The sequence below is a fragment of the Lethenteron reissneri genome, chromosome 53 (genome assembly GCF_015708825.2).
Source record: "Lethenteron reissneri isolate LAM-NWPU_2019-01 chromosome 53, ASM1570882v1, whole genome shotgun sequence".
NCBI classification, from domain to species: Eukaryota; Metazoa; Chordata; class Hyperoartia; order Petromyzontiformes; family Petromyzontidae; genus Lethenteron; species Lethenteron reissneri.
Window position 1 is genome coordinate 7,645,500 of NC_083831.1, and position 22,333 is coordinate 7,667,832.

Consider the following 22,333-nt stretch of genomic DNA (forward strand, 5'->3'; position numbering starts at 1 on the left):
AGCTGAAGGCCTCATACCTGAAGGCATCACAGTTGAAGGCCTCATACCTGAAGGCCTCACAGTTGAAGTCATCACAGTTGAAGTCATCACAGTTGAAGGCCTCACAGTTGAAGGCTTCACAGCTGAAGGCTTCACACCTGGAGGCCTCACAGTTGAATGCCTCACACCTGAAGGCCTCACAGTTGAAGTACTCACACCTGAAGGCCTCACACCTGAAGGCCTCACAGTTGAAGGCCTCACACCTGAAGGCTTCACAGTAGAAGGCCTCACAGTTGAAGGCCTCACAGCTGAAGGCCTCACAGTTGAAGGCCTCAGAACTGAAGGTCTCACAGTTGAAGGCCTCATAGTTCAAGGCCTCACAGCTGAAGGCCTCACAGCTGAAGGCCTCAGAACTGAAGGTCTCACACCTGAAGGCCTCACAGTAGAAGGCCTCACAGTTGAAGTTATCACAGTTGAAGGCCTCATACCTGAAGGCCTCACAGTTGAATGCCTCACAGCTGAAGACCTCACAGCTGAAGTACTCACACCTGAAGGCCTCACACCTGAAGGCCTCACAGCTGAAGGCCTCACAGTTGAAGTCATCACAGTTGAAGGCCTCACAGATGAAGGCCTCACAGTTGAAGGCCTCACAGCTGAAGGTCTCACAGTTGAAGGCCTCACAGTTGAAGGCCTCAGAACTGAAGGTCTCACAGTTGAAGGCCTCATAGTTGAAGGCCTCACAGCTGAAGTCCTCACAGCTGAAGGCCTCACAGTTGAAGGCCTCAGAAATGAAGGTCTCACAGTTGAAGTCATCACAGTTGAAGTCCTCACAGTTGAAGGCCTCACAGCCGAAGGCCTCGCAGCTGAAGGCCTCACAGCTGAAGACCTCACAGTTGAAGGCCTCAGAACTGAAGGCCTCACAGTTGAAGGCCTCACAGCTGAAGGCCTCACAGTTGAAGGCCTCACAGCTGAAGGCCTCACAGTTGAAGGCCTCAGAACTGAAGGCCTCACAGCTGAAGGCCTCACAGTTGAAGGCCTCGCAGCTGAAGACCTCACAGTTGAAGGCCTCAGAACTGAAGGCCTCACAGTTGAAGGCCTCACAGCTGAAGGCCTCACAGCTGAAGACCTCACAGTTGAAGGCCTCAGAACTGAAGGCCTCACAGTTGAAGGCCTCGCAGCTGAAGGCCTCACAGCTGAAGGCCTCACAGCTGAAGACCTCACAGCTGAAGACCTCACAGTTGAAGGCCTCAGAACTGAAGGCCTCACAGTTGAAGGCCTCGCAGCTGAAGGCCTCACAGATGAAGGCCTCACAGATGAAGGCCTCACAGTTGAAGGCCTCACAGTTGAAGGCCTCACAGTTGAAGGCCTCACAGTTGAAGGCCTCACAGCTGAAGGCCTCACAGATGAAGGCCTCACAGTTGAAGGCCTCACAGCTGAAGGCCTCACAGTTGAAGGCCTCACAGCTGAAGGCCTCACAGTTGAAGGCCTCACAGATGAAGGCCTCACAGTTGAAGGCCTCACAGCTGAAGGCCTCACAGTTGAAGGCCTCACAGCTGAAGGCCTCACAGTTGAAGGCCTCACAGATGAAGGCCTCACAGTTGAAGGCCTCACAGATGAAGGCCTCACAGTAGAAGGCCTCACAGCTGAAGGCCTCACAGTTGAGGGCCTCACAGCTGAAGGCCTCACAGTTGAAGGCCTCACAGCTGAAGGCCTCAGAACTGAAGGTCTCACACCTGAAGGTCTCACAGTTGAAGGCCTCACAGCTGAAGGCCTTACAGTTGAAGGCCTTACAGCTGAAGGCCTCACAGTTGAAGGCCTCACAGCTGAAGGCCTCACAGTTGAAGGCCTCACAGCTGAAGGCCTTACAGTTGAAGGCCTCACACCTGAAGGCCTCACAGTTGAATGCCTCACAGTTGAAGGCCTCACAGTTGAAGGCCTCAGAACTGAAGGTCTCACAGTTGAAGGCCTCACAGCTGAAGGCCTCAGAACTGAAGGCCTCACAGCTGAAGGCCTCACAGTTGAAGGCCTCATACCTGAAGGCCTCACAGTTGAATGCCTCACACCTGAAGGCCTCACAGTTGAAGTACTCACACCTGAAGGCCTCACACCTGAAGGCCTCACAGCTGAAGGCCTCATACCTGAAGGCATCACAGTTGAAGGCCTCATACCTGAAGGCCTCACAGTTGAAGTCATCACAGTTGAAGTCATCACAGTTGAAGGCCTCACAGTTGAAGGCTTCACAGCTGAAGGCTTCACACCTGGAGGCCTCACAGTTGAATGCCTCACACCTGAAGGCCTCACAGTTGAAGTACTCACACCTGAAGGCCTCACACCTGAAGGCCTCACAGTTGAAGGCCTCACACCTGAAGGCTTCACAGTAGAAGGCCTCACAGTTGAAGGCCTCACAGCTGAAGGCCTCACAGTTGAAGGCCTCAGAACTGAAGGTCTCACAGTTGAAGGCCTCATAGTTCAAGGCCTCACAGCTGAAGGCCTCACAGCTGAAGGCCTCAGAACTGAAGGTCTCACACCTGAAGGCCTCACAGTAGAAGGCCTCACAGTTGAAGTTATCACAGTTGAAGGCCTCATACCTGAAGGCCTCACAGTTGAATGCCTCACAGCTGAAGACCTCACAGCTGAAGTACTCACACCTGAAGGCCTCACACCTGAAGGCCTCACAGCTGAAGGCCTCACAGTTGAAGTCATCACAGTTGAAGGCCTCACAGATGAAGGCCTCACAGTTGAAGGCCTCACAGCTGAAGGTCTCACAGTTGAAGGCCTCACAGTTGAAGGCCTCAGAACTGAAGGTCTCACAGTTGAAGGCCTAATAGTTGAAGGCCTCACAGCTGAAGTCCTCACAGCTGAAGGCCTCACAGTTGAAGGCCTCAGAAATGAAGGTCTCACAGTTGAAGTCATCACAGTTGAAGTCCTCACAGTTGAAGGCCTCACAGCCGAAGGCCTCGCAGCTGAAGGCCTCACAGCTGAAGACCTCACAGTTGAAGGCCTCAGAACTGAAGGCCTCACAGTTGAAGGCCTCACAGCTGAAGGCCTCACAGTTGAAGGCCTCACAGCTGAAGGCCTCACAGTTGAAGGCCTCAGAACTGAAGGCCTCACAGCTGAAGGCCTCACAGTTGAAGGCCTCGCAGCTGAAGACCTCACAGTTGAAGGCCTCAGAACTGAAGGCCTCACAGTTGAAGGCCTCACAGCTGAAGGCCTCACAGCTGAAGACCTCACAGTTGAAGGCCTCAGAACTGAAGGCCTCACAGTTGAAGGCCTCGCAGCTGAAGGCCTCACAGCTGAAGGCCTCACAGCTGAAGACCTCACAGCTGAAGACCTCACAGTTGAAGGCCTCAGAACTGAAGGCCTCACAGTTGAAGGCCTCGCAGCTGAAGGCCTCACAGCTGAAGGCCTCACAGTTGAAGGCCTCAGAACTGAAGGCCTCACAGTTGAAGGCCTCGCAGCTGAAGGCCTCACAGCTGAAGGCCTCACAGTTGAAGGCCTCAGAACTGAAGGCCTCACAGTTGAAGGCCTCACAGTTGAAGGCCTCGCAGCTGAAGGCCTCAGAACTGAAGGCCTCACAGCTGAAGACCTCACAGCTGAAGACCTCACAGTTGAAGGCCTCAGAACTGAAGGCCTCACAGTTGAAGGCCTCGCAGCTGAAGGCCTCACAGCTGAAGGCCTCACAGTTGAAGGCCTCGCAGCTGAAGGCCTCACAGTTGAAGTCCTCGCAGCCATCTCGTTTTGGGCCTCGACAAACCCCCAACTTCGTCATGGAGGCAAATTAAAATGTGCTTTTGTGGCGGATCAAATATGAATTTCCGTACTCTCGCAGAGGGGGCTCATCGTGCAGCAGAGGCAATGAATTAGCCCCGCACATTGATCTGGTCGTCGTTAAGCGCGACCCGTGGCCAGGTACAGCGCATGCATGCGCTCACGAAAATTCCTCCGCGGTGTAAATAAGCCCCCTGCCTCCCCTGCCCCCCACCCCTTGCCCCTCTACCCCCCTGCGCGCCTACCCCCCTCCCATGCCCCCCATTACAGCGTCGCGTCTCATGCCATAACCAGCTTCCAAGAGTGTCCGACGAATGGCACCACACTAAGCATCGTCGCAGGGATTCTCTGCGCACGTGAATAAATCCGCCGTCGCTTTGAAGCCACGCGCAAGCCCAGCGGGTCGCGAGTTCCTCTACGGCTTTTGCTGTTGTGTTGTTCTTTCGGGGTTTGCTTTTAAAATCGACCCGACAAGCGATGCCTCCCAAGATCAAATGCTTAATAGAGCCTAACAAAAACAACAAAAAACACCCAATGACACCGCCGCTTTAAAAGGAATGGGACGCGTCTAACGAGTGATGTGTCGGGCAAGTTGTTGGCTGAGCACTAGTGAATTGGAGAGCTTCGTGGCTAAAAGCCCAAAGGCCACCCTGGTCAAGACTGCGCGTGTTAAGTATGAAAACATAAGAATAGCTTTGACCCTTTGGGCAAAGGAATCAAGTCTGCATTAACCACGAGTACAAGTACGTGCACAAGTACGTGTGGTTAATGCAGACTCGATTTGGTGTTTGATTTTGTGTTTGGACATCTTAACACCTGTTTTATTGCCAGATAGGGTAAAACTATCGTTTTTTTATACTTTGCTACTGCCAAAAAGGTCTCCTACTTTTGGTGTCGTTGGCCGTTAAGTATGCACCGTCTGCTGTGTAGCAGACGTTAAAGACCCCGTGTCGTTAAAAATAATCATAAATGAGTAGGCCTCTGCGTGACGGGGTCACGGTAAGAGTAAAAAAATCATGTTTATCCACAAATTGCTTCATTGGATAAAACCACGCATCAACATGACACTTCGCGCCTGGTGAATGCAAAGATAATAGTTCAATGCCTTTTGTCAATCCCAGCTGCTGGATAAAGGCCTCCCTACTCCTCGCTGGCCGAGGGGGTTGTATTTAACCATACTTCACCATGTTGGTCAGTGTTGGTGAAAGATGATGTGGGGGGGGGGGGGGGGGGGGGAGCCAGGTCCGGTGTTGGCCGTGGCCAGGAATCGAACCGAGGTGGCCCGGGTTCGTGGGGCAGTGTGCGCTGACAATTAGTGTTGTTATGAAAATTATATATTTTATTTAAAGGTGCGCATTTTGATGTGACGTCACATTTCTTAAACCCCCTCCCCCCATCGTCACACATCGTCACAAATGTCTGACCTCTCCCCCCCCTAGGTGCGTGACGTCATTTATGGACTGCCCCTTAACCTTTACTGTGGCCTTGCACCCCCGTTTGGTTCTTAATCGTAATTTTAAAATAAATAAATAATGAAGTTCATGGTGCATGAGAATCGATTATTTTTGGTGAACACATCCGCTGGATTCACAAGCACAGTAAGATAACCACAGTGCATATCGCTATGAATAAGGTATTTTTTTTTAAAACATTTACATACTTAGCACGTGTTTGCCACGCAGAATGTAATCGGGGGGGGGGGGGCATGTAACGTCGTCCAACTAACGTTGGGTTGGATCACCGGGACGGGAATATTTTAATATCAAATGCAACCTTTTCATCTGGATCAGCCGTGGACTTGGGGGCAAAGGCTGATGCAAAGCAGGAGAAAATTACTTGGCAAAAAATGTAAATGGGTGACAGAGCGGCCAGGCGATTTTTCGGCAGCAATTACCGCACCGATGGCTCCGTCGCATTGTTCCTCTTAGCGCTCTTACTTCAAATGCCCCGGGCTCACGAAGTCAATCTGGGGCACGGAGATGAGATCAGCGACGTGGCCGCGATATCGCTGGGTTCGAGGCGCATTTCTCTTCGACTCCGAGGCTACGGTGGGTCAGCGTGCACAATTCAATTTGTCCTCGGTGGCAAAAGTAGTTTCGTTTTTTTTTCCATCTGCATACCGCGCTGAACACACGAGCGGCAGTCATCGTTAACTAGGAGGACACGGACCCTGCTAGCGCTGTTCCAACCCCCTCCCCCCCCATCCTTTCGCAGGCTAACATTATTTATTCATTTCATTTGAAGATTGATCGAGTTTTCTTTTGTTTCAGTGGCTTAAGGGGTTGAAGCGGCGTTAGTGAGCGCTGCTACAAACAACCCTGGGTGCAGAGCCGATGTTCAGTCGACCGTGATTGATTTATCAGGGTTCTCAATTGTATACGCAGGATTTCACGACCGATATTACACTTTCAATATCGGGGTTTCTACATTATTTTTTTTCTGCGATTGACGGCCTCAGTTCGGTCACCACTGGCCACGCAACAAAACTCGTCACGTGACATTCGTTTTCTTTCCCCGCCTCTCGTCTGAAATTGCATATAATTAGAGCTGTGAAAATTAAGCGTAAAAAAAAATCAGCTGGACTCCGATTAACATTTCCCCTGGGTAAGTGTGTGTCTCCTTGGTATGTTAATAAACTAAAATAGGTCGCTTCAAGGGAATCTCAGAATTCGTTTTTTTCTTTCAATAAAATCTGCTTCCACGGCCCATGCCTTTACGCACCGCGGGTTCCACTACTCTGCAAGTGTCTCGACATGAGCACGGAAGAGATTTCTCGGGAGGTCAGCCGAACGTTGCCGTGCTGAGAGGCGGGCGGGCTCTCGCCGTAGGAACGTGGAATTTCCACCACTGGATCAGGGCTATGAATAGAATACGAGGGGCATCCCACTCCCGTTGGAACAGGAAAGAAAAAAAACGTTGACATTTGACCTTTTGTTCGGCGAAAATGAGCGGCTCGTAGCAGAGCCTCCAAGGATCTCCGTGTGCAGAGTTGCCGCTTCGAGAAAACTTACCCAACAAATAACGGTTCATTAAAATGAAAACGAGTTTTTTTTTTTACCGCCACAAAGCCTGTTATCCCTTTTAATTAATCTTCAGCCATTTACAGTTGGCCAGAAAATGCCCTACTTGTGACTCCTGATGGAGTTTCTGCGAAGCCATTAGTGAGGGCTGTAAGCACGCTCTGCCAATTGAAGCAGTTCTGCAAGGGCGTTGCACTTCTTGGTGATGCTGACTGAGAGCGCGATTGAATCGTCGTCACCAGCATCATCATCATCATTCGCCATGTTCTAATTATTGAGCTCTTGCTTACTGCTGGGATGGGCAGCGACCACGCATCTCAACAGGAAGTCGTAGGCTACTGTGTGCCTACTTGGGCAGCAGAGGGCAGCGCAGCAACATCCCTTGTTGTACCATACTCCCACATCTATGCTCCCCGCCTACACCGCCCCAGGGTGACGAGCGGGGTAAAGAAGTCTCCGCACGCCATGGGGAGGCCCTCATCCAGCAGCGGATTGACGAAAGGGCTGCACGTGAGCCACCAACCATCACCTACAAAACAGAAGGCAGTAGAGCAGAAATGGGTTCTGCCTATTCTGCCTGTATGGGGTAGAGTGTGTGGGTTTTCTCCCACATGTAAGCACTCATGAATCGGCCGATGACACCTTAATATATAGAGGACTGCAGAGCTTGGGCTATTGTTGGGGCCTGTCTGTGGGGGTTTGTTCTTTCGCTTCGAGAGCGAGTTAACACTGTTCGCATCACAAGTTGAAGTTATATTTTTCTTAATTATCATCATTATTAACCCCCTTGCTTGCCCACGAAAATCTCACTGATTCTCACGAGTCTTTCTTTTAGGAGGGTCCTGACAATTAGAAATGAAATGTGGGAGGGTGGAAGGGTCGGGGGGGGGTGGGGAGGCATGATTGCTATGTATAATCTCAATCGAATCATTCGCGGAGAGTGTCATTTTTGCAAATGTGGCAAATGTCGCGAGAAATTCCGCACGTCTGCCACTACGGCACGCACGATCCCCGGCTGCCAATCGACGCAACGACGTCTCGACATTTAGCGCTCGTGCTCCCTTTCACGGCCGTCTAGATTTACAGCGGCATACTCTGGTAATAACAAGACGTGACTGGAGAACAGCTACCTCTGTGGGGGGGAATACATCCACCCAATACTATTACATCATGTACTTGCAGTCTCAGCTCACTCCAACTTTGCAAAGAGGCAATTATTCGATGTGTTTTTTTAAATTGAATGTTTATTTTTTATTTTTTTGCCATCCCGATCCAATCTTGCAGGGTAAGCAAAATGTGCAAACGACTTAAGGAGTGGATTAGAACGTTTGCATGTTTTTTTTTTCATATCTTGGCGTGCGTACTTAATTTCCGTAATCATCGTGGCTCTCACCCACGAGCGTTTGACGGCGCAGGAATTCAAATGAAGTTTTGGAATTGTCTGTTTTGCACCTTAAAGCAGAGGAAATTATTGAAAAAACAAACCGAGACAATTCCCATTTGTCTTGTGCCGAACACCTGTGCGCCTCCGTTAACTGTTTCTTCTGCTGTCCGGCTTGAGGAAAGCGGTCGGAAGGAGGGTTTGGGTTTCCGCGTCTGTGCGTTGGGCACTCAACGACACCGTCGCCCTGTCCACGAAGAAGTATTCCATACGCCCGTGATAGGCACACGTGAAGTCAAGTGTACTCGTTTAACCAGGTGAGATCTCAATGTGTGCAGGGATAGTCTCATTTGAAAGAGCAACTTGGGTAAAAACCCCCCGAAAAAATCCTATACAAAAGCGGGAGTGTATGATTTGACTGTACACTGTTTTATATATATGTATACGCAGCTAATTGCCAATCCACCGTGGGCTGAAGGCCTCAAACACACAGTGTCAGTCACAAAGGTTGCCTGACCTTACTTCACCACACCGGTCATTGCGAGTTTGCGAACGTGGCTGGGTTGTCGGATCGGCTGAGATACCGCCTCGCCACTGACATGAGCCGTGGCCGGGAAAGTTGCGATTCAATAGCAATGGCAAATGAGTAATATTAAAAAAAAACTTAAAAAAAAACACGCTTCAATGAAATGCACCGTACTAGTAATGGAAGAACTCCACGACTACAGGAAGTGGCCCCGAAGCTTGCCATAACGTGGTTTACTACAGCGAACGTTAGTTTACTGTGGACAATTAGACCCAAGCCGAAACATAACATATAAAAACAATAATGTTTCAAAAAAATATTTTTTATGATAGAATATAGTATTGTCATCAGTATGACGTAAGTATACCAAGTTTGCAGTCGATACCACATTGGGAAGTGGGTTAAAATTGAGTTACATGATTTGAGGATACAACAACGACAACAGCAGACAGTGAGTTAAATAATAGCAATGGTAAAAAATGGAGATGATCGATGGAATTAGCATCAGACGCCTCGGGTGATTTGAAATCAACACGACGATTGAACCAAATTACACCGCATTACAGCTGTTTATCAGGATGGTATCACAGTGAAAAATCCACGCGCCTAGAATGGACCGCTGTAGCAGAAATGCCTCATTGCTAAACGGAAGAGTTAATTTCAAGATAGCCCCTTTAAAGTAGAGCTTGGATATATTTACACATTTAATTAAATGTGTTGAATTTGGCAGCGAGCCCACGTTTTCCTCCGCCCTGCCCTTCAAACAGACGGAACGTGCGGAACCAGAGCCCGACTGTTCCATGATTACAAGTATTTCGTGCGCATCAAAATGCCCCGTTAAAATAGCGGCTCCTTTTTGAAGGCTGGTTTTCAAAAGTTCCTTTTGATGAGTTTTTTTAGTTGTTGCTGCTGTTGTCTTGTTACAATGGGTTCGTTGTTCACGTTCGCGGTAAACTCGCGGGCCTTGAAGTGTTGTCGCTCCGTCGCCCACGCAGGACGGGAAAATCGTCGTTTGAGAAAACAGCAGAGGTGTGGACTCGAGTCATGTGACTTGGACTCGAGTCAGACTCGAGTCATGAATTTGATGACTTCAGACTCGACTTGGACTTGCATAACAATGACTTTGTCCCACTTCTGAGGTGTGGACTCGAGTCATGTGACTTGGACTCGAGTCAGACTCGAGTCATGAATTTGATGACTTCAGACTCGACTTGGACTTGCATAACAATGACTTTGTCCCACCTCTGGAAAACAGCATCCGCAACTGGGCAATTGGTTGCGCGATTGAATCTTGCTCTCTCGCTCTCTTTCTCTCTCTCTCAAACTCTTTTCTCGACATACTCTTAGGTTTTTTTTGGTAAAGTCACGGAGGTATTTTTTTTTAAATTTAAATTAATAAAAATAATAATATAAAATAATAAATCACGACGTTTCGGAGGCAACACAAGTCTCCGTCATCAGGTGGGACCATCACAGCTAGATTTACTGTACCAAGTGAGGCAAAACAATTCCAAGATACAAGTTCTTAAATACAAGTTAAGGGGGGGGGGAGCGGGGGGAGGAGCTTATCTGAGTTTGGTAGCCAATGAATGGAACGTATTGGGGGGGGGGGGGGGGCTTTTTTACCTACGTGACTTTACCGAAAAAACCGAAGAGTGTGAATCCTTGCAGTCACGAAAGCTTCAAATCTAGAATCCTTTCTCGACATCCGAACGAGCAGTGGTGTGCAGTGAGGAAATGGAAGAGCGCGTAATGCAGCGTTATAACGACCGACAGCGGCTCGCAAATGCGCAGAGTGTGATGAAGTACATCGCTAAACATCGTTCAGCAGATCGAAGTTTGAAAGTAGCGTTTGTGTCTACTCTTATGCAACCGGTTGTGCAATTTCTCGCAACTGGTTGCGTGCAGCCAAGTTGCGCAACTGATCTGCTCAGTTTGTGAGCCTGGCTTCAGGAAAAAAAACAGGATGCACTCACACTTCCAAAAGCTTCTACGCGAGAGAATCCGTTCTGAATAGATCTGTTTGCAACAAAGTATAATCATCTTGAGCCATGATCAATCCGCTGCTGGATTAAGGCCACCTAAAGCCGTCACCAACTCATCCAATGCTGCGATGTAGTCATGCACCGAGCACCTGCACATCTCTCTGTTTAAATCAACTCAGGCCTCTAGTAAACGACGTGGCTTTCGTGTGGCCACTGCCCCGCCCCCCACTGTGAAACCCCTCCCCTCTCCCCGCCCCCACTGTGAAACCCCTCCCCTCTCCCCGCCCACTGTGAAAACAGACTCCGCTTCTCCTAGATTTGAAGCTTTCGTGACTGCAAGGATTCATATTCTTAGGTTTTTTCGGTAAAGTCGCGTAGGTACATTTTTTTTAAATTAAAAAAGTAAAATAATTTTTTTATTTTTATTTGACTTTTATTTTAAAATTAATGAAAGTAAAATAATTTTTTAATTTTATTTTACTTTTATTAATTACACATTTTTTTTTTTACCCACGTGATTTTACCGAAAAAACTTAAGAATATGAATCCGCTTCTCCTCTTCTGTGCAGCAGCAGCAACGTCAAGGCCCTCGTGGAGCCTCTTCCAATCCTCATCTTTCCTAACCCTTTGCTCCCGTCTCTTCGGTTTTCCTCTCCCATGCTGTTCCTCATATTTCACATTCCTTATCTTCTCTCGTGCCTTTCAAGTTCCTCTTGCTTCTTCCACGCGGTACATCCTTGACTCCCCCCCCCCCCCCCCGTGTGCCCGCGGGCACAACCGTTGCTAATCAATTCAACACAAACAGCGCTCGCAGTCTTATCTTGTATGCACGCAACGTACGTACGTTGAAGCCAAACCGCGCTCTTCCGAGTTGCTCACGACGTACGCCGTCGGTGCATCGATTCATTGATTAGGATCGACGAGGGCGTTGTTAGGTACACCCCCATGGCCGACACGGCGTGGTGGGCCTTCATCCAGCAGTGGATCCGGTAGAGGTTTGAACGCAATCATTGTCTTGCACGGCGTTGTGAGATGCAGTTTTGCACCAGCGACGCTGTGTATGATTGTAATTATTATCAGTAATCGCGCAGGAAAGCATTACCTCCCCAGCGTGTGCATGAACCAAATCCAAAACGTGATAAGCATATCGGCTACACAGACTGTTGGGGAATGTGTATGTATGTTGAACTTCTTTCGCACCATACATAGCCAACTGTGCTAATCGTTGGTGCTCATGATTAATTGATTAGGATCGACGTTTTGGTACACGTGTCGTTTCGTGCGTGTTTAAATGATGATGATGATCATGTGGATGGTGCTACTGCTGTCAGTGAGGGTGATGATGGTGGTGGTGATAATGATGCCGGTGACAATGATGAGGATGATGATAATTGTGGTTGTGGTGATAATGATGTTGGTGGTGATCATGAGGATGACAGTCGTGGTAATGATGATGATGACGGTGGTGCTACTGCTGCCAATGAGAACGGTGATGATGATGATAGTGATGATGGTTGTGGTATATTTAGGCTAATGCGGTCAAACAAAACTCTACAAATTAGATTTACAAAAATCGAAACAAAAGGGATCAAGCGTCATGAAGCTAAAATAAATAACGCTATTTATATATTTTTAAGAATTCTCGTCCTTAATCATCTGGATGGGGGAGCGGGCGGGGGTTAGAGAGAATGTTACATGCTCATTTGCCTACTTAACAAAATACATAATCATACAATACGGCACCTTTCCCCTATCTCTCCTTCCGTTTGTGCACAAACAAATAAAAGTAGAAATATATTTAACGTGAACGCATCCTCTCGACTAGTTGTATGCGTACACATCGCTGTAGGTTAATCGAGTGTACGGACCGCACTACGCGCGTGCATGCGTCTTTGAAGACGTTCGACAAAAATAATAAGTATAACCCGTAAAAACAAAGTTTTTCACTATAAATCCTTTATATGTGTGGCAGCGAACTTAATATAAAGGATTTAAAAATATATTCGCCTGTGGAGGACGCGGGGATCAATCCCGCGACCTTTGGCATGGGAAGCGAGGGCGCTACCAACTGCGCTACTCCGCCACGGCCTGTGGAGGGGTTACGCTCTGGGCTCTTATACTGTGACGTTCAGCCAAAGCCATGAATGCGTTCTATTTGAATATATGTAAAATATTTTTTTTTTGCCTAAAAAGTGTAAAATTTGGGGAATTTTTTTTCATGAACATTAATTGTCTGGCACAACGAGTCTGTGTGGAAAATGTCAGCTCGATTGGATCACGGGAAGTGGGTTAAAAAACGACCGAAAGATTTGCACGGTCGTAAGCAAGCACGCAAGCAAGCAAGCAAAGGGAACTTAATATAAAGGATTTAAAAAAAACGCCGTTCAAGGCTTCGTCCACCGGCTCCAGTCAAACGCCGTTTGGGAATTTGTTCAACTTTGTTCAACAATCGCTCCACCAAGAGGCCGGGGGGGGGGGGAGTGGTTGTGGTGGTGGGGGGGCAACCTTCACTTTGCATTACGCACACTTTTGGCTCGGCTGCGTTGACTTGCGTGTCATAGTGAAATGAAAAGCAAATAAAAAACCCAAAACGCTACAAGCACCACACTGCTCCGCTGGCGGACGGACAGAAGTTTACCAGCGAGGAGTGCAAACGATGCACGCCAACTCCTCGAGGCTTTGCAATATGCCTTGGCGAAAGTCTGAGCGCTCCATCCTTGGTACATAATTGAAGAGCGTGTCGGTTGAGACGGACGGAACGGAGTCATTTAGCAGCGAAGATCAATTGGAAATCTACAGGGCTGTGTCCCATATATCATTGCTTTTGTTGGGGAGCGGGGAATGTTTTTTTTTCTTCTATGAAAAGCCCACAAGGATGATGGACTCAGCGTTAACCGTTTGATTTCCCGCAGCCTCATGGCGTTGTGTAGAGTTGTGAAAGTGCGACCCTGCGATTGTTGCTTGCTCCTCCCGCAACTGCTGGCAGCAGGGATTCCATGACTAGAGGGAGCTCCCGAGAGAGAGCGCCTTCTCGAATTGTGTTTGGCCTACTCTTCCACGCTGGGCCAAGACGTTTTTGAAGATGCGGGGATAACAACATTTTATCCCCCCCCCCCCCCACCATCTCACGTGACCCGCCACCGATCGACCGAACAACCTTGGGGGCTCCACCAAATTTATCCGGAACAAAGACGAACAAACAAACACACATCTGGCATAACACAGGTTTGTTTTGGGTTAGATCGTGTAAATATATATATAAAAGTCGTTAAACCCGCCACCAGCCGACACAGCCAACTAGTAAGGTTTGTCACGTAAACAGAACGTGCCAATTCGTTACTAGTACAGCAACACCGGTGCGTTGGAGAGCAAATGTAAAACAACCAGTTACAATCTGGGTACGGCGTTTCGCCAGTAATTACAACCGGCATCATCAGGCGGCAGCCAGATCTCTTTGTTTACACACAGTATCTGGTCGGGTGATGCCGTGGCAAAAGTGTTTGACTCATGCTTACAGGTTTCCCCCGCTTCATGCGGTAGCAGTGTCGTGGGACCGCACACTAACCCGACCCACAATACACCGCACGAGGAGACAGCTGCCTGCCGAGTAGACGCACACAAAGATCCCCCGTATCGCCTTAACAGACTGTTGGGGCAAGCGCATTTAGCGAGCACTTATTAAGGCCGGCACGGCATACGAGGGGGTGGGTGGCCAGCACCACCACGCCCGGCCGCCTTAGTCTCCCGAGTGGCGATGTTTACACACCGCACCAGGTACTTATTTGAGGATGAGTCAACCTAGGGGAGGCCCAGGATTGGTTCAAATAATTGTCACTGGTGTTGGCCGTGAGCGGGAATCGAACACGGGTCTCCAGGTTTGTAGCGCAGTGCGCTAACCGCTACACTCCTGCTCCCCACAGTACACACACAATGTTAAACAAAAAGTAAATTATATTATTTGTACCAGGTGGAGCCCACTGAGCTATTAGCTCTATTTCAGAAGCGACCTGGCCATGAATGACGGAGTGGATTATCATGTTGACATTGATAACAGTATGCAAACATTCGAAACGCGTGATGTTGATTCTAAATGTGGAGGAGAAAAACCGGAGGACCCGGAGAAAAATCCACGTGACCACGGGGAAAACACGCAAACTCCAAGCGTACAGGCGTCAGGGTCGGGATCGAACCCACGACCTCCTGCATGCCAGGCGAGGGAGTCAACATCTCCTCGCCACCGTGGAGCCTTGCTTGTTGTCCCCACGGCTGACCGCACAGCCGCGTGTAGAGTGAATTAACGCCGGCCACGAGGAATTTTGCGTACAAACAGGTGTGCCGCGTGTGCGTTAATTCGCACAAACCGAACGCGCACAAAGCGTGGGACGACCTGCACGGTGATTTGGAAAGTCAACGGGTCAACATAGCCCATCATCCCTCCGGAGTGGATAAAACTAATTTACGACTTCATCGGCAGGGCCAGGTGAGGAGGGGTCGATGCAGGCAGGAGCCATCGGCTGACGGGAGATGTTCATTAATGTAATGTTTACCTCGATGAACAATCCTGTTGCACGACGTTTCGCTGGTAATTACATCCAGCATCATCGGGCAATTCGCCAGAATGGTGAATTGCCCGATTAATAATATTAGCCTACGTGTTAAACTGTACCCTGTTGTCTTAATTAAAGGGGGTTGGGAGATGGGGCAGAGGGTCCGTTCCCCATCTTTCCAATCCCTTGCTTGTCATAGCCGGTATCAGTTCATGTCGACGGTGAATGTACGTGAAGTAACGGTGTGCGTACGTGAAGTAACGGTGTGCGTACGTGAAGTAACGGCGTGCGTACGTGAAGTAACGGTGTGCGTACGTGAAGTAACGGTGTGTGTACGTGAAGTAACGGTGTGCGTACGTGAAGTAACGGTGTGCGTACGTGAAGTAACGGTGTGCGTACGTGAAGTAACGGTGTGCGTACGTGAAGTAACGGTGTGTGTACGTGAAGTAACGGTGTGTGTAGTGAAGTAACGGTGTGTGTACGTGAAGTAACGGTGTGCGTACGTGAAGTAACGGTGTGCGTACGTGAAGTAACGGTGTGTGTACGTGAAGTAACGGTGTGCGTACGTGAAGTAACGGTGTGCGTACGTGAAGTAACGGTGTGTGTACGTGAAGTAACGGTGTGTGTACGTGAAGTAACGGTGTGCGTACGTGAAGTAACGGTGTGTGTACGTGAAGTAACGGTGTGTGTACGTGAAGTAACGGTGTGTGTACGTGAAGTAACGGTGTGCGTACGTGAAGTAACGGCGTGCGTACGTGAAGTAACGGTGTGTGTACGTGAAGTAACGGTGTGTGTACGTGAAGTAACGGTGTGTGTACGTGAAGAAACGGTGTGTGTACGTGAAGTAACGGTGTGTGTACGTGAAGTAACGGCGTGCGTACGTGAAGTAACGGTGTGTGTACGTGAAGTAACGGTGTGTGTACGTGAAGTAACGGTGTGCGTACGTGAAGTAACGGTGTGCGTACGTGAAGTAACGGTGTGTGTACGTGAAGTAACGGTGTATGTACGTGAAGTAACGGTGTGCGTACGTAAAGTAACGGTGTGCGTACGTGAAGTAACGGTGTGTGTACGTGAAGTAACGGTGTGTGTACGTGAAGTAACGGTGTGCGTACGTGAAGTAATGGTGTGCGTACGTGAAGTAACGGTGTGTGTACGTGAAGTAACGGTGTATGTACGTGAAGTAACGGTGTGCGTACGTGAAGTAACGGCGTGCGTACGTGAAGTAACGGTGTGCGTACGTGAAGTAACGGTGTGTGTACGTGAAGTAACGGTGTATGTACGTGAAGTAACGGCGTGCGTACGTGAAGTAACGGTGTGCGTACGTGAAGTAACGGTGTGTGTACGTGAAGTAACGGTGTGCGTACGTGAAGTAACGGCGTGCGTACGTGAAGTAACGGTGTGTGTACGTGAAGTAACGGTGTGCGTACGTGAAGTAACGGTGTGCGTACGTGAAGTAACGGTGTGCGTACGTGAAGTAACGGTGAATGTACGTGAAGTAACGGCGTGCGTACGTGAAGTAACGGCGTGCGTACGTGAAGTAACGGTGTGTGTACGTGAAGTAACGGTGTGCGTACGTGAAGTAACGGCGTGCGTACGTGAAGTAACGGTGAATGTACGTGAAGTAACGGTGTGTGTACGTGAAGTAACGGTGTGTGTACGTGAAGTAACGGTGTGCGTACGTGAAGTAACGGCGTGCGTACGTGAAGTAACGGTGAATGTACGTGAAGTAACGGCGTGCGTACGTGAAGTAACGGCGTGCGTACGTGAAGTAACGGTGTGCGTACGTGAAGTAACGGTGTGCGTACGTGAAGTAACGGCGTGCGTACGTGAAGTAACGGTGTGCGTACGTGAAGTAACGGTGAATGTACGTGAAGTAACGGTGAATGTACGTGAAGTAACGGCGTGCGTACGTGAAGTAACGGCGTGCGTACGTGAAGTAACGGTGTGCGTACGTGAAGTAACGGTGTGCGTACGTGAAGTAACGGTGTGTGTACGTGAAGTAACGGTGTGTGTACGTGAAGTAACGGTGTGTGTACGTGAAGTAACGGTGTGCGTACGTGAAGTAACGGTGTGTGTACGTGAAGTAACGGCGTGCGTACGTAAAGTAACGGGCCCCCGCGCATTGCCTCTCAATAAGTACAAAAATTTAAATAAAAGTTGGTTGGGTGGGTGGAGGTGGGCGTAGGTGTGCGGAGGAGGGTGGACGTGGGTGGAGGTGGGTGGAGGTGTGCGGAGGAGGGTGGACGTGGGTGGAGGTGGGTGGAGGTGTGCGGAGGAGGGTGGACGTGGGTGGAGGTGGGTGGAGGTGGGCGGAGGTGGGTGGAGGTGCGTGGACGTGGGTGGAGGTGGGTGGAGGAGGGTGGACGTGGGTGAAGGTGTGCGGAGGAGGGTGGACGTGGGTGGAGATGGGTGGAGGTGCGTGGACGTGGGTGGAGGTGGGTGGAGGAGGGTGGAGGTGGGCGGAGGCGTGCGGAGGAGGGTGGACGTGGGTGGAGATGGGTGGAGGTGCGTGGACGTGGGTGGAGGTGTGCGGAGGAGGGTGGACGTGGGCGGAGGTGGGCGGAGGTGGGCGGAGGCGTGCGGAGGAGGGTGGACGTGGGTGGAGATGGGTGGAGGTGCGTGGACGTGGGTGGAGGTGTGCGGAGGAGGGTGGAGGTGCGTTGACGTGTGCGGAGGTGTGCGTAGGTGTGTGGAGGTGGGTGGAGGTGGGTGGACGTGGGTGGAGACGCGTGGACGTGAGCGGAGGTGTGCGGAGGAGGGTGGAGGTGCGTTGACGTGTGCGGAGGTGTGTGGAGGTATGCGGAGGTGTACGGAGGGGTGTGCGTCGCGCGAACTCACGCGACGGGTAGTGCTCGTTGGGCGTGTAGTGGTCGAGCTGCAGGGTGGCGTTGGCGCCGCTGCGCATGAACTTCACCAAGTGGTAGCGCCCGTCGTTGACCGGCGCGCGCTCTTCCCGCAGCACCACGTCGCCCGTGCCCACGTTGAAGATCACAGCGATCCGCCCGTCCTCCTGCACGCGAGGCGAGCGTGGGTGGTAGGGCGCAGGGCGAGGGGGGGGGCAATGGACATCGGTTAAAAAGAGCTTCATAGCTCATCGGATTCCTCCAGTATACATAGATGTTCCGATTAGTCAGCGATGTCGTTGGCATCATCATCATCGTCGTCGTCGCGATCCATGGACAGATAGCCCGTAAGTTGTCACTGCACATTTTGTCATTTATTTTTCTACTTCCCTCTGTCTTGTGCCGGCATGCTCAAGTAGCGGCCACGTTTTCCTGCCACTGATCTCTTGTGATGTCGTCAATGGCTCGGCCACATCGGCCACCGTCATCAACATCGTCGTCATCGCCGTCGTAGTCATTCTCACCACGCAGTGGCGTCCCTAAACAAGGACCACATTGCAGACCTCACGAAGGTAACAGCCCTGGTCTCTCCTTCGTGTCTCTATGGTGTCTTTCTGCTACCTCGTCAATGGTGAGGACCGCTCTCAAACCACGACAACAGGAGCAGCAGCAGCATCATCAACAATAGCAGCAGCAGCATCAACAACAACAACAGCAGCAGCATCAACAACACCACACGGTAAAAGAAGGTGTGGGGATATTCCCACCAGAAATGTAACGATCATCAGGGACTCCACCAGACAGCAAATGCGGTGATTGCAGCCCCCCCCCCCCCCCCGAAAATCAGGAACACCTTGTCTGCCTGTCGCCGGACTCAAGACTCGCCTTCCCATAAAATACATAAAAAAAGAAAAACTGTCTCTTGACTTTTAATTTATTTTCACCTCCGACTTAACTCTCTTACGCGATTCGTTTCGCGCGCGGGGCGCATTTTTTTTTGCGCGCGTTTGCAATTTTACTTCTGCTCGGTCAATGTTCGCCTCTGAGGGCGCGTGACGGGTTTGTTTCGTCTCATTCCTGTCTTTCCGTACGCAGCCCATAATCCTCTCCCACCCCCCCCCCCCGGCGTAGCGTCCCCGTTCCGTTACGATGCACACCCGTGCACTACTTTATTGATGGAGATATTGGCACTTGAAAAAAAGGGAATATTGATCGATTGATTGACGTGCAAATCATCAGGCGCGCATCAACGATGCCAGCCCCGATACATCACGCGTGCTCCGATGGAACAGGTGGAATCCACTCAGCTACCACCGTGGGCGCCATGGAATGGTTGACGACAAAAATAAATATAGAATTCGTGCATGTTGCTTTTTTTTAAACGCCATACGAAAGAAGAAGATAATCATCACCATTATCACCGTGATCGTGATGACACCATCATCCTTCTCATTGAGTGTTCTCAAGGAGAAGATGTTTGGGTCGATTCTTCCCATAACTAATTCTCTATCATCGTGCCACCGTTTTAAGTTTTCCATTATTATCATCATCATCACTGTTGTCATCAGCATCATTATCATCATCGACATCACCATAATCAGAACTCTCATCATTAACATCATAATCATCATCATTGCCATCGTTATCTGAATCTGCTCTATATAAGAACTGGAGACACAGCAGAGCCTCACCATTCTGGCGAATTGCCCGATGATGCTGGATGCAATTACCAGCGAAACGTCGTACTCAAATTGTTAATGTTGTGGCTTCAACACACTGGTAGGCTAAAGCAGTGAACTATTTGTCTTTTGTCAACGTGACACTTTTTATTGATTGGCCGTGTCGGGTGGTGGAGGGTTACGACATATTTATAAATAACGCGATCTAAACCCAAAAACGTTGATTATGTTCTACAAGATATATTTACGATCTCTCACCTAGGCCAAAGACTCTCTGCAAGAGCCCCATAAAGCTCCCTTTAGTGGAGGCCCTTCTGCCAGCAGTGCGGCGAGCGAATAATTGCAGGGCTGAACCTTTTACAAACTGCCCTTCCAACTAAACTCGCCGAGCAGACGCGTGAACGAACGCCCGACCAGCGGCACCGCAGACAATCAAACCGAGCTCGAGGTGAGCATCACGGTAGCGATGCGGTCGTGATGAATCACGGCCGCGAGCTCACCTCGAGCCAACGGACGCCCACATGTCCCCACGCCCGTGCGACTGATAAGCGAGGAAGGCTGCGGATTAAACCCCACGGGGGGGGGGGGGGGGGTCACTGCCGAGTTCACGCCGGTGACCTGAACGCCTCCGCTCCCTATCCCCCCACCGCCACCCACCCACGCCTACAGCCCCCCCCCCCCGCCCTGCCCTGTCAACCACCGCAACATCGCAGGGCGCTCCTCCGGCCACAAATCACGTGGGCTATTTCTGGGGTTTAATCACGGGGCATCTCCATTAACGTAGCACAAACTCGCACCGCCCCCCCCCCACACACACATCCATCCACCCACCACCCCACTGGGCTGCCCCCTCCCACAGCCATCACCGCCCCCACCCACCCCGCCCCCCCCCCCCCAGTATTTCCATTTTCATGCAATTGTAATGTTATTCATTCAAAAGGATAATTGAAAAGTACTATGCTTGGTGAAATGGGGTGCGTTTGTATCTGTGTCTCTCTTCCGTCGCTATCTCTTTTCATGCAGCCAGGCCACCCCCCGCCTCCACCACCACCACCACCCCCACCACCACCACCACCACCACCCCCACCACCGCCACCGCCTCCACCACCACCACCACCACCACCACCACCACCCCCACCACCACCACCACCGCCACCGCCACCGCCACCACCACCGCCACCGCCACCGCCGCCGCCGCCGCCGCCGCCGCGCCGCCGCCGCCGCCGCCGCCGCCGCCGCCGCCGCCGCCGCCGCCGCCGCCGCCGCCGCCGCCGCCGCCGCCGCCGCCGCCGCCGCCGCCGCCGCCGCCGCCGCCGCCGCCGCCGCCGCCGCCGCCGCCGCCGCCGCCGCCGCCGCCGCCGCGCCGCCGCCGCCGCCGCCGCCGCCGCCGCCGCCGCCGCCGCCGCCGCCGCCGCCGCCGCCGCCGCCGCCGCCGCCGCCGCCGCCGCCGCCGCCGCCGCCGCCGCCGCCGCCGCCGCCGCCGCCGCCGCCGCCGCCGCCGCCGCCGCCGCCGCCGCCGCCGCCGCCGCCGCCGCCGCCGCCGCCGCCGCCGCCGCCGCCGCCGCCGCCGCCGCCGCCGCCGCCGCCGCCGCCGCCGCCGCCGCCGCCGCCGCCGCCGCCGCCGCCGCCGCCGCCGCCGCCGCCGCCGCCGCCGCCGCCGCCGCCGCCGCCGCCGCCGCCGCCGCCGCCGCCGCCGCCGCCGCCGCCGCCGCCGCCGCCGCCGCCGCCGCCGCCGCCGCCGCCGCCGCCGCCGCCGCCGCCGCCGCCGCCGCCGCCGCCGCCGCCGCCGCCGCCACCGCCACCGCCACCGCCACCGCCACCGCCACCGCCACCGCCACCGCCACCGCCACCGCCACCCACCACCACCACCGCTCCAAGCAGCAATGATGAGGCGTGGATACAAATGCTGCCACATCGTTCGGGGCACGTGCGCGGGGACATTGCGCTGTGCGTGCGTGTGCGTTGAACTTCTTTCGCACCGTACGTAGCCAGCCGCGATAATCGGAGGTGCAGTGTTGAGTCTATGGGCAGTGTTGAGTCTATGGGCAGTGTTGAGTCTATGGGTAGTGCTGAGTCTATGGGTAGTGTTGAGTCTATGGGTAGTGTTGAGTCTATGGGCAGTGCTGAGTCTATGGGTAGTGTTGAGTCTATGGGTAGTGTTGAGTCTATGGGTAGTGTTGAGTCTGTGGGCAGTGTTGAGTCTATGGGCAGTGCTGAGTCTATGGGTAGTGTTGAGTCTATGGGTAGTGTTGAGTCTATGGGTAGTGTTTAGTCTATGTGCAGTGTTAGTTTATGGGTAGTGTTAGTCAATGGGTAGTGTTGAGTCTATGGGTAGTGTTGAGTCTATGGGCAGTGTTAGTCTATGGGTAGTGTTAATCTATGTGCAGTGTTAATCTATGTGCAGTGTTGAGTCTATGGGCAGTGTTAGTCTATGTGCAGTGTTAGTCGATGGGTAGTGTTAATCTATGGGTAGTGTTAGTCTATGGGTAGTGTTGAGTATATGGGCAGTGTTGAGCCTATGGGCAGTGTTAGTCTATGGGCAGTGTTGAGTCTATGGGTAGTGTTAGTCTATGGGTAGTGTTAGTCTATGGGTAGTGTTAGTCAA

The 22,333-nt window shown here is 51.7% G+C and overlaps 1 protein-coding gene across 1 annotated transcript in view; it reads right to left on the minus strand.

Moving 5' to 3' along the window:
* The window catches only part of LOC133356281 (neurexin-1-beta-like), a 589,715-nt gene that overhangs the window by 152,843 nt on the left and 414,539 nt on the right, over positions 1–22,333 (minus strand). The window contains exon 3 of the mRNA XM_061573704.1: positions 18,045–18,216. Coding sequence (XP_061429688.1) covers positions 18,045–18,216 — 172 coding nt within the window. The remainder of the gene's footprint in view (positions 1–18,044; positions 18,217–22,333) is intronic.